At 47.8% G+C, this 16,441-nt stretch overlaps 1 protein-coding gene across 1 annotated transcript in view; it reads left to right on the top strand.

Annotated features, from left to right (window-relative positions):
* Window positions 1-16,441, top strand: part of LOC119402028 (synaptotagmin-10) — a 134,089-nt gene that overhangs the window by 72,641 nt on the left and 45,007 nt on the right. The window contains exons 2-3 of the mRNA XM_037669093.2: window positions 7,072-7,234; window positions 11,696-11,907. Coding sequence (XP_037525021.1) covers window positions 7,083-7,234; window positions 11,696-11,907 — 364 coding nt within the window. The 5' untranslated portion in view covers window positions 7,072-7,082. The remainder of the gene's footprint in view (window positions 1-7,071; window positions 7,235-11,695; window positions 11,908-16,441) is intronic.

Here is a 16,441-nt window from a genome sequence, read left to right as displayed (position 1 = left end):
ATACGTACGAAATATGGGGATTGATGCAGGGCTCGTTTTTTTGTTTGAAACCACGGTGTAAGAAAAATGATTTAGGTGTGGACACTCCGCCCGACGGCGCGTCCACATAATGTTCGCCTCTTTCCTCCTCTCGGCCCCCATGTCGCAGCGCCTCCCACGCAACCGCGGCCGGCGCATGTACTATAGAAGACGAGCTGCGTGCGTAGCGTCCGTAACGGCGTTGCGCACGTGAGAAGTCAGCGAGCAGAAAGACTGCTCACGCGCTCTAAGCAAGACGCCGCGCTTTTACGTACGCAACGCTGTTAGGGACGCTATGTGCGTCGGGTGCGCCGTTTACACCGTGGCCGTATGAAAACTAGCCGTTCAGTTGCTCTATTCTCCTCCGCGTGCACGGTTAAAAAATGCAATGAGGTGAAAAAAAAATGAAGAAAAACGCGCGTTCGCCTCGTCGCAATAGGTTTCTTAAGCCCCCATGTCGCAGCGCCCCCCACGATACTGCGGCCGGCGCATGTATTAAAGGCGAACATTATCTGGACGCGCTCTCCTTCGCGGCGGGCGGAGAGTGTCCACACCTAAATTATTTTTCTTACACCGTGTTTGAAACAAATGACAACCTTATGAAACCAACCGAAACTAAAGCTGAAGCAGGTACAGGGGACATACATACATACATACATACATACATACATACATACATACATACATACATACATACATACATACATACATACATACATACATACATACATACATACATACATACATACATACATACATACATACATACAATGTTTTATATCAGACAACGAAAAATAAGATGTACAGTACGGTCCACTGTTAAAGGGAACACTCCAATGAGCACCTTTCATTTCGGTGGCCCTCTAAGAGAAAGTGGACAGGGAAACATTGTTCATGCACTGCACGAGTCCGTCAAAAAAAAAATGGGGGACGCTTAAGCTTCGCATTTAAGAGTTGAACGCGATAGCAATATCCTGCCCCTAGTGCGCACTTAGAACACTACGGGTGTTTAACAGAATGCGCGCAATAAGGTGTGTGCCTTATGTAATGGGTAGCATGCTTTAAACCGGGAGCAATTATGCGCGAGAACTTTTTCGAAGCTGCGATGCACCCACTACGTGGTCTTAAGGGAATACGCGAAGTAATGTGTGTGCCTTTTGTAATGGGTGGATGTCTTTAAACCACCAAGTCGTTATGATATTGACGTGGTGTGACGCCCGATGGCAATGTACGCTTATACCACGCAATATTACTGCGATATTACATCTCTTACTGTGACACCTGTATACAGGACGCGTATTTTTGGGAAACATCAAAGTTACTTTCAGTGCAGCTCCAAGCAGATGCCAAAGTTTTGATTGTAGTCAGCTCAGTGCTGACGGTTCATAATTGCGCTTTGTAATTGTATAGCTGTACCCTTGTTTTTTTTTCTTTTTTTAGTTTTTTTGTGAATATGTAAATAGTCTCGATTTGCAAGGCAATAAAGAAAAAAGAGACGTGGCTGTGTGGTAGAACACCTGCTTGCCACGCAGACGGCCTGGGTTCGATTCTCACTCGGACCCAACACTTTTATTATTTATTTTATTTGCAGCTTTTTCGATTTTTCGGTCACGGACAAGATGATGATTTTTCGCTCACAACCAACGGTGCCGGCGCCGACGGCGGAATTTCTGCGATACGAGCTCTTTAACGCTATCGCGTTAAAAGAGGCAGAACTGTCAACCACCGGTAGTTGTATGCAAATCTAAGCTACTATATTTTTGCAAGAGAGCGAAATGCAAACGTGCCGTTCACGCAAGTGTTCCCTTAAACAGTGGACCCGTCTGTACATTTGTCCTCTCTAGGATGCTAACAAAAACGTATGAATACCTGGCAGTGTCACACCCCTATTTAGGTACGCGTCACTCAAACAACAATGGCGGCTACATGAGGTTGAGGCGGCAAACATGCACGTGTATTACAAAACGACTATTCAAAACTTGACACACAGTGTCCACAACGATATGACATCTGTAAGTGCATATACAAAAATAATAGAATTATGCAAGCGTAGTACATATATATAAAAGGAAAAGTAAATAAGTAGGTTCTTGAAAAAAAATTTTTTTTGAAGAAAAAAGAATAAATTGTTGCATAAATGCTATTTAAAGGGAAAGTTGTATACACTTCTCGTGTGTAAGCACAATTTCAGGGAAAATGTTATTTGCGCTGCGTTGAATGCTAATAACATCCTAGCTAACGACGTGTAAAAAAAAAATTGTAGTCCAGCCACTTATTTCAGTGGCAGCGACTCACCTGTGTGCTCCACTTAACCTCTGTCCATTTCCCTTTCGCCCTGTCTTTCTCTCTCTCTCTCTCTCTAACAGCCAATAAATTCACACCATAATGCTAGTTTTTTTTCCTGTTTCATGCTTACATGTTTGTTTATGCGATCGTTGCATGGATGACTTCAGGGCAAAAACCGATAATAATGAGGAAATCAGTTCGGTCTTTCGTGCGTTATTACTTTGAACAGCTGTTTGACGTAAGGAGAAAACATGTGGCAGATCGAAATGGTTACAAGAAGCAAACGCGATTCGCTGCCGTCTACCGCACAGCGTCAAAATGTCAAAGCATGCAAGAAACTAAGAACAGCATACGCGTATGAGCGAACAAATTGCTCTGCGATGACGCTTCTCATATGCGTGCGAGTATTGGCCTTCATGTTTGGGGTATGTTTACGCTGTTATGGCATCGAGAGGCATGTGCTCATCTCAGCTCTGATTACTTCGTGCAATGGGTGCTCAGAGAGATGTCGGAGATCCTTCGTCGTTCTCCGTTATGTTTAATTTGTAGAAATATTCATTTTGTTACCACTTGCACTGAGCATACATCAGAGAGGAAGGTCACACTGGAGATTTCGTTTTTCATTTTCGTGTTGGTGCTAGGCGCTGTGCAGGAATAGTTTCTCGAACCGGGGATCTTTTATCGTTCCGATAATGAGGCTCGGGGTTTCTTGGGCAGACGGAACTTTTTACGAGTTGCCTCGCGGGGAAATGGTCCCCGCGTAACAGTTAAATATGTTCCAGACAGGGCGTCGTTGACTGAAATGAGCTCTTCGACGAAGAGGCGGTGTTCACCCTCCGGAATGCCGATTCCAATTCGCACTCATTTGTAAGGAAAGATGGTAACGCCTCGTTATACGACGCCATGCGCCTCACTAAAAAAAAAAAATATCACACCATCTCCCATGAGGCGATGCGAAGCAGCGTTTTGGCATGTAGAGCCGGGGTTTCAGAGGGAGAGAGAGGGAAAGGGGAAGTGGTGAGGGGTAGGGGTGGGGGAAGTGGAAGTGGAGAGGGGAAGATGAGAGGGCGAGGGGCAATGGGGAGGAGAGAGGGGGTGTGGAGAGGGAGAGGAGGTGTGTGGAGATGGCGTGCGCAGGCGCAGTAAGGGTGGTCACGCCGCACACCACCACCACCACCACCGGATTGAACTCCGCTATAAGATGCTTCACATCTAAAAAAGAAAGTTATTGCCCTCGCCCAGCTTAGTGCTCCCACTGTGTGTTTTTCAATGATGTAGTATAAAACTTCGATTACGCAAAAATAAAGCCTCGGCTACTCCCTCGCTCCTGAACGAGTCGAGCACAGAACGTACAGTGTTGAGACATCTCGAACGTTGTCACAGTAACACCAGAGCAGGAACAAAATCCGTAGCACGTACACAATACAATTAAATAAGACCGTGGCACTTTGTCGTAAGTTTGAAAAAGTTGTTGGCGACATTCTCGAAAATTCTTTACAGTCACTCAAAATGTGATCAGCCCGAGATTGCGATAACGTGTCGCCTCATTTTTTCAGACTGACTCATTTATGCCCCCAAGACTTCAGCAAAGCAGTTCGTTCTTCTCATCTCGGCCTGTTCTTGAAGTGTATGGCACGCCCCCTGCACAGGCTTTCCCGTTTCCGTTCCTTGCACTCAGTGCGCGCTTTTCCCCTTGACGATGCAATAAACAATCCTGGCGAAAGGAAGCGTCGATGACGCTCGTGATGCGAATGCTGGACGCGCAATAGAGAGAACGTCCGTAATCACATAAGAGGTTATCCAGGCCCCCCCGCTATGGGCTGCTGCGCCCAGCTCGGCGTGCGGCGCACGAAGTGTTTTCACAAGCGATTCTGGAGAGTCAGACGATGTTCTTAAGTATGGTTCTGACACTACTGTGAAAGAGGATAGTTGATTATTTTTATCAGATTAACTGGGGGCGTGAACATTTTCGCGCCCTTATTGGGCATCCCACGAAGAAGATCCAGGAAGACAGTTTGTGATAAGCACAACGCGAAAGTGTCGTCAAGAGTTTTAAAGAAAACGGATTTGCGAAACTTCAGAATCACAACCCAATTTGTAGCGAAGATGTTACATTCAAATTATGTAATAATTGGACAGACGCCCACTCACATTACAAAAAAAAAAAACTTCTACCGTGGCTGAAAACATCTTCAGTAAAAGGCGAATATCTTAAAAACTTCTTAGCGGGCACTGCACTAGATCAGCGCTTGTCATTAACATCTATGTGTAGCTATATACGAATTGATGTGTTAGTCCTTATACTCTGGGCAGAACTTCGAAAGGGATGTGTGAGCGTGAATGTTCTACTTCGTTGCTATGTTATTTTCTTTATTTATTTGACTTTGCTATATGTTTTTTCTTTACTTGTTCACTTTCGTTTTTGGCTAACCATTTTAATTGCGCTGCATAACTTGTAGAAATGGAGTAATCGAGGGGATAAAAACCTGAACCGGTCCACAGCAAGCCAATGAGAACACAACAAAAGAATATTTTTGTTGTACTGAAACAATGAACATTAAAACAAGACGCGCGCACTGTTCGTCCATTTTTGTATAATGTATCCCGCACGTAGCACTACCATGCGTTCATTTAAAGTTTTATGAAAGGGCGTACATTGAACGTGCTATTTTACCTTTCCGTGCACATCTGACGTAAACTTTTATAGATATTTTCGCCGAAGTAGGCCACGACAGTAAGCTATAATTGGCGCAGTTGTGGCAGGCAAAAATTCCTTCGTCGTTATGTAAACGCTCTCAGTGTGCTCTCGGGCGCTCGTTTAACTAAGCACTTACTGCAATTGCCATATTTCACGCAAGAGCATTCCACATTGTCGAATCATCACGTCTGACCTTTCGCATAACTGAAGGAAAAAAAACAATTAGGTGGCTCATTTATTTCACCTAAAACGGGGCAGGCGTCTCGGAAAACACATGAAAAAAAAAAGAGGAAAACTAAGCTACAGGAATTGTTTGCAATAGTGATAATTAGACCGCAGTCGTAGTTACCTCGCACCTCACGCTCTCGTTACACGTAACGCATAACAACATCGCGTCATTCTCCGAAATGTGCGAACCTCCGCGAGATTTTTATTTTAACTTACACCATAAACGCGCAAAATATTGTTATGGTTTCGTATAGGTCGTATAAATACGCAGGAAACGACTACGTAGTCATTCTCATTGAGCTGGTAATTAGTGCACAGTTATTATTTGCCATCCCGGTCGCATTTTCGGTGGAGGCGAAAACGCTTGAGGCTCGTGTTCTTAGGTTTAGGTGCACTTAAAGAACCCCAGGTGGTCGAAATTTCCCGAGCCCTCCACTACGGCGTCCCTCCTACAAATACCGAGGTTTTTGGACGTGGAAGCCCACCAATTAATTAAAATTATTCATTTGCCTTGGCATTACGCTGGGCTTCAATCTCTCCTGAGTGAAAACGCACGGAATGAGCTCGCTCTTTTCGGAAAATACACATAAAGAGTACGTGTGCACTTTGTGTTCATCCTCTTCAATCATTCCAGTTAATCTTAGGGCGCGTTTTTGTACAAGGTTCAGCGAGAGTAGCATCTCTGCGTTTGCCTTATCCATTTTATAACGACTATGGTACTGGAAATTGCTATTCCGCAGTTGCTGTGTGCATTTTCTGTTTCCTTCGTCCGCTCTTTCATTCTTTTTAATCTGCAACTCCCACCCCCCCTCCCTTCTAATTTAACCTACTTATCTTTTATGACTCCCAGCTCATTCTTTTCTAGGAGTGAAGTATTTTTGACAAGTTTCTGTTTTTTCTTTCATATATTGCAAAGGCATTACAAAGGTGGAGGGCGACGGAAGCGTTTTAGTTCAGAGAAAAGTGAAAGTTTGATGCACGCAACAAAATTCACGGATGTGCTAATAATAACGTTTTTGTTTCTTATAGCTGCTCCTAGAATACATAATAAAGCATCAAAAGCACAGTTGCAGCAACGGATAAAGCAATTTAGACAAGCAAATATAGAAATACAGAATGATTGCATGAGTACATCATCAAAAAGTGAAGCAAAGCATCATGAAGGTAAGAAAGTTACGTGTAATTCCACAGCTGTCAAAACAATCCCGAACATTTTTGTGTTCACGTTAATGCGCTTTCATGAGTGACAGGAATTGATTCAATGCTTATGAAAATTTATCTGCATTGAATATGTCAACCACTGACCTTGACCACTGATTCCACTCGCCGATTACTAGCACTGGCGTAAATCAAGGGAGAGGGTGGGGTGAGGGGTTCAGTGGGGTCCTGACTCCCCTTGTGCCCAGGCTGGTGGGGGGGGGGGCATCTCTTGCAAGTGTCCCCCCTTGAGATTTATCTGTCAAACATCATAAATTTGAATCGATTGACAGTCATGTATAGTGCATTCAACTTGTTTGTAGCTGTTTATTTTGTAGTGTGTACCCGTGCTCAACACGCCTCAGCTGTGTGAGGCTATCGGAATCGCTACTGCTGCTCGACTGGTAGATTTACGCAATTGAGCGAGCAGGGACCCCATGCTCTTTTTCTTAATCTTATTTCGAAGCATGATTTTAATTCGTGTATAAATAAACATAAAACCTATATTTATAAAAACAATATGGCCACCATGGCAAGACGTGTGTCGCCCTTATGATTGTTCTTGATTTATGCCACAGATTAACAGTGAGCATGAAGTTAAAATTCCTTGTTTTTCTTTTTGTTGTTTTTTTTTCGTTTCGCAGAACTGCCGGATATGTCACTGCTGCTCCTGCTACTGGCGGCCATATTTGTGTTCGCCGTCGTGCTCGTGGTGACCTACTTGACGTATCGACGACTGTACGACAATCTCCAGTTCAAGCCGAAAGTGCTCAACGACAGTCCCGTTCACGTCAAGATTGCTCCGAGGTAATAACGGAGACCGCGTCAAAGATATTCCCGCTTTTTATTGTTTGGTCAAGGAAGCTGAAAGAACGTTTTCAGTTCGAAACGGCAAAAAATGTCGTTTCCAATGTTATGAAACTAATATATAGAGGTCAAACATTTGGTTAAAAAAAAATGAAAGATTACCCCCTTGCGACAGGACGTCTTCATTTGGAGACGTTACTTACTTTTGCTATTCCTGTGCACTATTGTCAAGGAACAGACCGCAAACACTCAGCTAATGGTAAATTAAGCGTTCTTGATGCCTGAGGTTTCTCTGTATCACTTCTGGTTGAAATGTTTTGCTACACGCGATCGCTTTGGTCAGACGTTGGACGTGGGGCGCTTCGGCAGAAATTTCAAAAATTTTTTTTTACCGTTTTAGGAATGCTCGCTGCCAGCAAATATTAATCTCATAGAATTTGAGTGAGTCGTTGAATTCAGTTTATGAAGAAATATAGCATGACTTACAGAACATTAATTAGGTAATTATTTACGTGTCATTACAATTTTTACCGTAAAACACAATATAATTTATCCTAACACTTCCACTCGCTTTACATTTCGTCTCGAAGAAGCTTGGCATAAATTTATGTAAATTTCAGTCATTTATAGACAGTGGATCATAATGCGTGTCGCAAAGGGTTATACAGATAAATATGCAGTCTTCTTTACGATTCATTTCAAATAAAATTTCAGTTGAGTAGAGTTATAATCCGAAGCCGATAAAGATGTTGCAGCAAACGAGCTGCACCAGCCAGCTTCACAAAGTCGCGAGCCACTGGCAGGGAACGACGTAAAAACAATATGGGCTTTATCTACGCAGCGTCAATTACATTCATAATGACAGACAGCGGATGGAAATTACTCACGCAACATCCCTCCTATGAAAGAATGCCTGACAATGTGGCCGAGTGTTATTATGCATTTTATGCATAAGATGCGGGAACATTCAATGAACCATTAAAACAAGTTCGTGTGCAAGTTCGGTGAATAAGGTAAGCCGACTGGAAAGAGCAATTCACATGAAATCTACGTAGAAATGGTCAAAACACGTGCAACCTAAAAATAGGTTACTTTAAACGCATTAAATAAGTCTCATTAAAATTTGGTGATGCGACCGGCTGTTCCTGGCGGAAATGGTCGAGCAGTAGCGCTCGAGCTGACAGCAGTGGGACCAAAGAACAAAATATGGGCAAAGTAGTTATCGTGTAACGCTTAAAAGAATGTACCGCATTGTGATCAGAACAGATTAATACATTGACTTGCGCACATCGTCAATAATACTATGACATCTTTTTTTTTTTTTTTGAGCGCCTCCAAAAACGAGTGATTATATGCTGCTCCAATGTGCAGACACGTAGAAATATTTATCAATACACGTGCAATTAAAACTGTTGGCATTGCGTGCCCTACTAAAGATTTCAGAACATTTATGAGTATGGAAATGATTATAGATTTTCCTATACACTCTCATGTTTTAGGTGCAAGATCAAGTTACTGATGGGAACAAGTAAATTTTTGTTGCATGCTGAATTCTCATTGTAACTGAAAATGATGGTAGCTAGAGCGCACGACACGAAAAGCGCAATAAATACATTTTTTTTTTTTTGCGAACGTTCTCTTGTCAGATATTTCTGCGTACATCAGGTAGACCGATTATTTCAAAGTTTTACCGAAAAACGTAAGCGAATTAAAATACCTCAAGTGGACAGCTAAAGTCACCTAAGGGACTGGAAGCATACAGGGCAAATTAACGTAACATGAGAAGTGGGCATACCTGCCCGTCACTTGTATTAGCAGCCGACGTAAAGGCGGAAGTCGACGTATTGAAATACAATGTGCTATTGAGGTTACATTATCAGGAATAACGACGCTTCAATGCGTGGAACTAGCTTTGTCGCAGGAGCCTTGTCATCTTTGGCATGTTAGCTTTAAAGGAGGCGGCACGGTCAGCAATGCCCAATAGATGCAGAAAGAAAGCTTCCCTTCAAAAAAGCATGTAAGGAAGGGTGTTCCCGCTCCACTAACATGAAACCTGTGGAGGGGCGAAGCATGCAGTGTGCGCCGGTGTTTCTCACAGAAAAATCACTTCTAATGGGCAATGAAAGACAGAAGAAAGATTAGACACAGAGACCTGCAGTGCGTTTTTAGTTAACGTGCGCGCCGCGAATCTTTATTGTTCAACTACGCACAAGGGATCTCCCACCGGCACTACATTGCAGGTCAAGATCGAGTGCCTATATATACGGGGTGGCCGGTGAACGCTTGCGCAGCGCGAGCAGTCGGTTTTTTCAATCAAGAAATTCGCTAGCAGACGCTGCCTGCGTCGGCGTTATCTCTCGCGGGCGAGGGCGCGTTCCCGTTTTTTCCGAGCTGATAGTTCGGCGTTCATCGCAGAGAGAGCGTTTCCATAGTTAACGCGCGCCGTTCGCCCTCTCCTGCGCTCAATCAAATGGACCGTTCTGACAGCAGACGACGATGCACGCCGACACGTCGGGACCCTAAGGTGCTTCGCCCCTAAAAGTGAGCAGCTCCGCGTTTCGCCATACTGACGTGTAGTGAGCCTTCCACTGATTCGAAAAGCTGGGGAGGTGCGAAGCATGTAGGCAAGGGTGTTTCAGCAGCTCCACTAACGTGAAGCCAATAATATCTGGGGTTTAACGTCCCAAAACCACGCTATGATTATGAGAGACGCCGTAATGGAGGGCTCCGGAAATTTCGACCTCCTGGGGTTCTTTAACGTGCACCTAAATCTTAGTACACGGGCCTCAAACATTTTCGCTTCCATCGAAAGTGCAGCCGCCGCGGCGGGAATTCGATCCCGCGACCTTCGGGTCAGCAGTCGAGCGCCATAACCACTAGACCACCGTGGCGGGGTAACGTGAAGCCTGGGGTGGTGCGAAGCATGCAGTGTTTTGGGAGAGATTTCTTTGATGAGGCACTAGTGGTGCCAAGCCTGAAACCGAGCATGTAGGAAAGGGTGCTTCCGCTCCTCTACCGTCGTCGGTAAACTGCGTCGGAATGCAGTTTACCATAACGTTCTTCTCCTTCCCTACATGCCCGATTTCAGTTCAGCCATAAGGTGCTTAGTTCCTCCTCCTCCTCCTCTTTCTCTTTCTTTTTTGTTCTTTTTCTTCTTTCTCTTGTTCTTCGCTACATGCCCACTTTCAGTTCCCTACGGCATGTAGGGAAGGGTGTTTCAGCTCTGCTAGCGTCGTCGGCTGTTAAAGACGATAGTCTTTCTTGGGGAGCTTAAACGCAGAAATTTTGGTCTGTCTTTCTGTCTGTCTTTCTGTTTGTCGGCACGTCCCTCGATTCAGCCACTCGGCCAAAGTTGAACCACTTGCCCAAGGGCCAGCAATCTTGAACGGCTGACTAGGTTCATCCTTGTGTACATTGTCGATCAAAAAGCAAACATTACGCATATCGGAAGCGCAACATCACTAGGTAAGTATTAGCTGGTGTGTTCCTTTAATAGAAAATACATAGATACGCAATTCTAGAGACCCTAGTTTCTTAAGCAGCGCTGAAAATGCGACTGCGCTGAAACTTGCCTTCCTCCGTGCCCTCTGCACGAACTCATTGTTGTGTTTCGGTTTCGGTTCAGTATTGCACTGTACGAATGTCAGGGGGCGCCGCTCTGGCATTCCTGCTTTACCCAGACTACCCAGACGATGTGTGTGGAGTGTGTGGAGAGTACTCGTTGAGTGCGGACGTTTCTTCTGCTTCGGCGCTTCGCGACAAACCATGTGTTCGGGCTGGCTGGCGTCCCCGCTGCTCGCGTTGGTCACCGCCGGTCTTCGCCTGCTGCTGCGCCACGACTACCAGCCCAGATGGCGTCCATATCTCACGCAGCGCCTCTTCTATCGTCTTTAGACGACATTTGCAGCGAAGCACGCAGATACGCGGCCAATTTTTTGTTTAGCTAACTGTTGCCATCTTCATTTTTAGTGGACCGGTGGCGATTAGTGAGATTTACCCCAATTTTTGTGGCGTATACCCATTTTATGATGGACCGTGACTACACGACCCACCGTGACGACATTAGACACCGACAAGCCGAGCCTGTAAGGTGCTTCGCACCCAGCAAACAGCTTGGTTCACTTGTGTTCCTCAGTAAACAGCAACAAGTCTTAGTTACACTTGCAGATATCATGAGGGTACAATGCATCTGCCAGCAGTTTATGCCGCATCGCGAGTCATTCGCTGGATTTGCTTCAGCAAAAGAGTCCGTCAAGTAGTTGGGCTAGTTCGTGCATCTTTATTATGAATAGTAAACTTACTTAGTCACCAAAAACAAGAGCACGCAAGAGCGCCCGTTCTGTCGATGTGTTTTTGCATGGGCGTGTTTTGGCGCCTAGGTTTAGTATTTGTATCACAGTCCGTCAAGCCTGCACAAACACAACCCCCTCCCCCCCCCCCTTTTTTTTCTTTTTTGTCCAGGTCTCCCAGCTCTGGGAACGTACCTTCGATCACGATCAGCCACAGCCTTCCCGAGATGAAGGAAGTGGTCGTAGATGGGGCTCAAGATGTCGCCGCCAAGAAGGTGGCCCCCTTGCGGCAGATTACCCTTCCGGCCGTGCCTACCCGTCATCTGACCTTTCAGAGGCAGCTGTCGCATCGTCTCGATCTCTCCACCACAGTGCCCTTCGAAGGTAATTACACGAGGGCAGAAACGTCCAGTTTCATAGCATTAGACAGATAGAGGTGCTGGTGCAGATGCACTACATGGGCTTCTTTGATAACCCTATGCACGAAAGAGTTAAAATTTGTTACATTTATGTATGCAACGTTTCTTGAATTGATGCAAATTATAGGACATGTCAACTGCAGTTCAAGAAAACGGAAAACCGCGGTACGATATGTTCGCTGTATTGAGGATGTTGACTTCGTCATGGTCATTCTAAAGTCGAGGTTGTTTAGACAATCATATTAAAAGACGGCATGTACAAACATGAACACAGGAGAGAAGTCAGGGGAGTACACCCACTGGCGTTTGTGTTGTCCTGACTTCTCTATTGTGCCCGTATTTGCACGCTCCGTCCTTTACCATAAATAGCTATCAACCTGCTTGATCTGTAATAACAGCTTTCTCTTATTACAGATCAAGTAGGTAAGACCAGCGCGGTTTAGCGCTTCGTTCTTGTGTGAGCCAATCCTTTCGATGTCAGCTATTTCGATACTTTATCATCTTTATTGCGAGATGTAATAGAACAACTATTCCCAATTTAAAAAAAAACACTTTCTCACCTCATTGGATTCGCCGCAAGGGGGCCACGGAGTGCAGACGTGTATCGCGTCGGCTCCGTGATTTTCCTACGTTCTTTGGTGGATTTTCGAATGTTCTGTGAAATCTGGCTCACCAGTCATCGACGGAAGTTGCGACGACCTTCCCTATACTACAGTTCTCCAGGTGGGCCCTTTTTCTGGCCATTTTTCGGTGTTCTGTGCCACCACGTTGGTGGCAAAGAGAAGCCTAAATCGAACACATACGACACCATTGCCCGGCCGCTGAGGCGGTAGGGCGGGCTAGGCCTGACGTGTCGTGGGACTTTTTCGGAGACCCCCTTTTCCCGTCGGCAACGTAGTAGGCCTACTTTAGCGTAAAATGGAAGTCGTACGAGTTGAAGGAGAGGAGTTGGAGCCGGACGAGTTCGGCGAGGGCTCAGGATGGTGTGAAATCAAGAGACACAGCAAGAATCAGCAGCAAGGGCAGCAGCAGACGGCTGCCACGTCACCTACGGAGACCTCAACGGCTGCCGGCACGGCAGTGAAGTACAATAGGAAGACTGCCCGCCAAGTGCGTCAGATAGCCAGGGCCAGCCGGATGCCAGATCTACCGACGGATGACTACAAGGTCGTCGTGCGCCCCCGAGGCGGTTTCAATGTCTCCGACTACAAGATGGACCGAATCTACTGCTGCCTGCGTAGCGCGGCGGAGATAGGTCGCGAAGCAGCCGAAGAGGACAGCATCTGCCTCAACTTCAAACAGAATATTGTGGTGCTGAGCACACCGTCGGAAGACCGAGCCAAGAGATACGGAGCCATCAGCAAACTCCGCATTGGAGAACGAGAGTTCGAGGCGAGCGCCTACAGAGCCGCCCCGGAAAACACCTCTAAAGGGCTCGTCAGAGGCATTTCCAATGACGAGAGCCCCGAGAACATCGTCAAGAGCTTGGTCACGCAGCGCAACCCCACCGTGCTGCACGCCAAACGCATGGGAAATACGGACAACGTGATCGTACTTTTCGACGGTTTCTACGTGCCGAGATACGTGTACTATGGCGCGATGCTCGTCAGATGCAGCCTATACAGGAAGCATATCGACGTGTGTTATGGGTGCGGCAGGCTGGGACACAGAGCCGATGTGTGCCCCAATCCAAATAACAAGATGTGCCGTGGGTGCGGCTACAGCAACCCACCACAAGAACATCTGTGCGATCCGAAGTGTCAACTATGTGGCAAGGGTCACCTCACGGGAGACCGAAAGTGCAAGGCTAAATACAAGATCCCTTATCTGGTTAAGCGGCGCCAATGGGAACGAAGAACACGAGAAGAAGACGCCGTCGTCGAAGCTTACGGCAACGGCTACAACAGCAGCAGTACCGCAAACTACGCCTCGCAAGACCGACAGCTGCGCAGGGAAGGACGCTCGGCCAGCCGCGGAGCGATCGGCGGTGCGGGAAAGTCTCGCTCGAGATCTAGCGCCCGCTCACGTTCACGGTCGCTCACTGGTTCCCGTGCATCGAAGCCGCGAAGCAAGTCGAAAATGCGCGTTGCAGCCGGCCCAGGTGCAATGCAGCCGACCGGCTTCGTGAACCATGGCAATAGCAGCCAATACGGAAACGGAAGCTACTGGCAGCGGCAACATCAACAGCAGCAGCAGCATCAACACTACAAGAGCAACGTACAGGAGGTAAGCTGGGCGGACGTTGCTGCCTCCCCCGACGGCGACGGCGCTGCGGGGCGCCGTGATGGTGTCGTAGTCAGTGGTGGCGGTGGCCCCGGTCCCGGTCGCGTGAGTGGTGATGAGCTCGAACGAGCCATACAGCAGCGCTTAGGGCCTTTAGAACATACCATTAATGAGTTAAGACGAGAAAACGCGCTTCTTAGAGACGAAATATCCAAATTGAAAGGCGGGGCTGCACAACGGCAGCAACATAAACAGCAGAAACGACAGGAGATGTTCTTAGAGCCACAACCTCTTCCGCCACAGCCCGTGCCGGTCGAGGTGAATACGGTGGACGACAGCTCGGTGGAGACAGCGGACGAACGCGAAGACCGCCCGGTATCTTCCAAGAGGGCCGCGTTAGACCCCGAAAGACCCACAACCGAACCGCGTAGCACTTCCTACGAAAGGCTAAAAAAGCGCATAGAGAATATTGAGACAAGCCTAGACGAGCGTTTCGCGAGCCAGACGGAACAAATTAACAAAATGTTTACCGTGGTCAACAACTCGGTGGCCAAGCTCGCGGAGCAAATGACTCAGGCGATTGCGGCGCTCACGGCGCGAATGGACGATTTCGAAGCGAGGCCCCCGCCCCTTGCGGGCAGGTCGTTGCGAGCGACCGGGAAACCATACGCGAGACCGCAGCAGCAGCAAACTCCGATAACAGACGCAGAAACGCAGCACCAACAGCCGAGTCTATCGGGCGACGGGCTACATTAACACACACGCTTCACGATGGCTATACGCGACAAAAAACACACACGCACTAGACAACATCCACAACAGTACACGATCTGGCAGTGGAACTGCCGGGGTTACAGAAGGAAGCGGGGCAATCTCCAGCAATTTGTATGCAACTGCGAGAGAAAGCCGGACGTGATCCTGTTACAGGAGACAAATGATCCGGTCAAACTGGCGGGCTACAAAGCCATAGATGCGGCCGCGTCTAGCGAGGGGCAGAGGCAGAGACGACGGCGAGTTGCGTCGACCGGCGTTATGGCGACGTTGCCGGCCGCCGCGGTGCTCGTTCGTCGCAACCTAACAGTGGCGCAGCGTGAGCTTCAAGGGGTGAAGATACCGCACGTCTTTGTAGAGCTAATTCCGAGGAGGGGTCAAGGGCTATTCGTATTGAACGTATACAGCAAGCCCTCGCTGCAGCACAGATTCCGGGAGCTGTTCCGCAAGGCACGCGCAGTCGCCGGCGATGGACCACTGCTCGTCGCGGGAGACTTCAACGCGCCTCACGCGGCCTGGGGATACGCACGAGAAACACCTAAGGGCAGGCGCCTGTGGGAGGACTCTGCAGACCAGCGACTGGAACTCATCGCGAACCCTGCCGATCCCACGCGCAGGGGCAACAGCACATGCGTTGACACGCTACCGGACCTTGCGTTCGTGGCGAACATAGCCAACGCGCAGTGGCACAACATGCAGGAGGATCTCGGAAGTGATCATTCCATAATAGAGATTCAAATAGATACAGGGCAGCATACTAGGGTGTGCCACTTCGAGAGCGCAGGGAAAGCCAGGGGACGTAGGCTCCGTCTCGTGGAATGGGACGCATTCCGCAAGACACGCAAAGAACGCGAGCGAGGCGACCGGCCGATAACAAACATTGACGAATGGACCGAAACGCTCAGGGCAGACGTGGACGCGGCAACGCACGAGGTCCCTCCTGAGGCAAACCTTCAAGTGATCGATAGCAGGCTCCTGCACATGTGGGAGGCCAAGCAGGCTTTGCTGAAGAGATGGAAGCGTCAAAGGCACAATAGGACGCTGCGCAGGCGCATAGCCAAACTGGACAGGGACACAGAAGAACACGCCTTCCAGGTATGCCGCGCGCAATGGGAGGAGACGTGCAATGGCCTTGAGACTCAGATGCGCGGTGCGAGCGCTTGGCGCCTCTTCCGGCACCTTCTGGATCCGGAGGAAACCAAGACCGCTCAGGGGCACAAGATTCGCAGACTCGTACGCGACTTTGGGGGCACGCCAGATGAATTTCTTGAGGCCGTTCGCGAGCGTTACTTCAGAACGGGAGAAAGACTACAGCACGCAATGTACGACGGAGACGACAACGAAAAGCTAGACGCGGAGTTTAGTGAAGCAGAAATCAGGGCGGTCTTAAGCAGTCTCAACACCAGGTCGGCCCCTGGCCCGGATCGGGTGACCAACAAGACCCTACGCAACCTGGACGACGAGTCAATTACGCGACTTACGGCCTACGTTAACGAGTGCTGGCG

This window comes from Rhipicephalus sanguineus, chromosome 8 (assembly GCF_013339695.2).
Source record: "Rhipicephalus sanguineus isolate Rsan-2018 chromosome 8, BIME_Rsan_1.4, whole genome shotgun sequence".
In the NCBI taxonomy this organism is placed as follows: Eukaryota; Metazoa; Arthropoda; class Arachnida; order Ixodida; family Ixodidae; genus Rhipicephalus; species Rhipicephalus sanguineus.
Note: the sequence above shows the minus strand (reverse complement) of the source record. Positions and strands in the feature narration are given on the sequence as shown.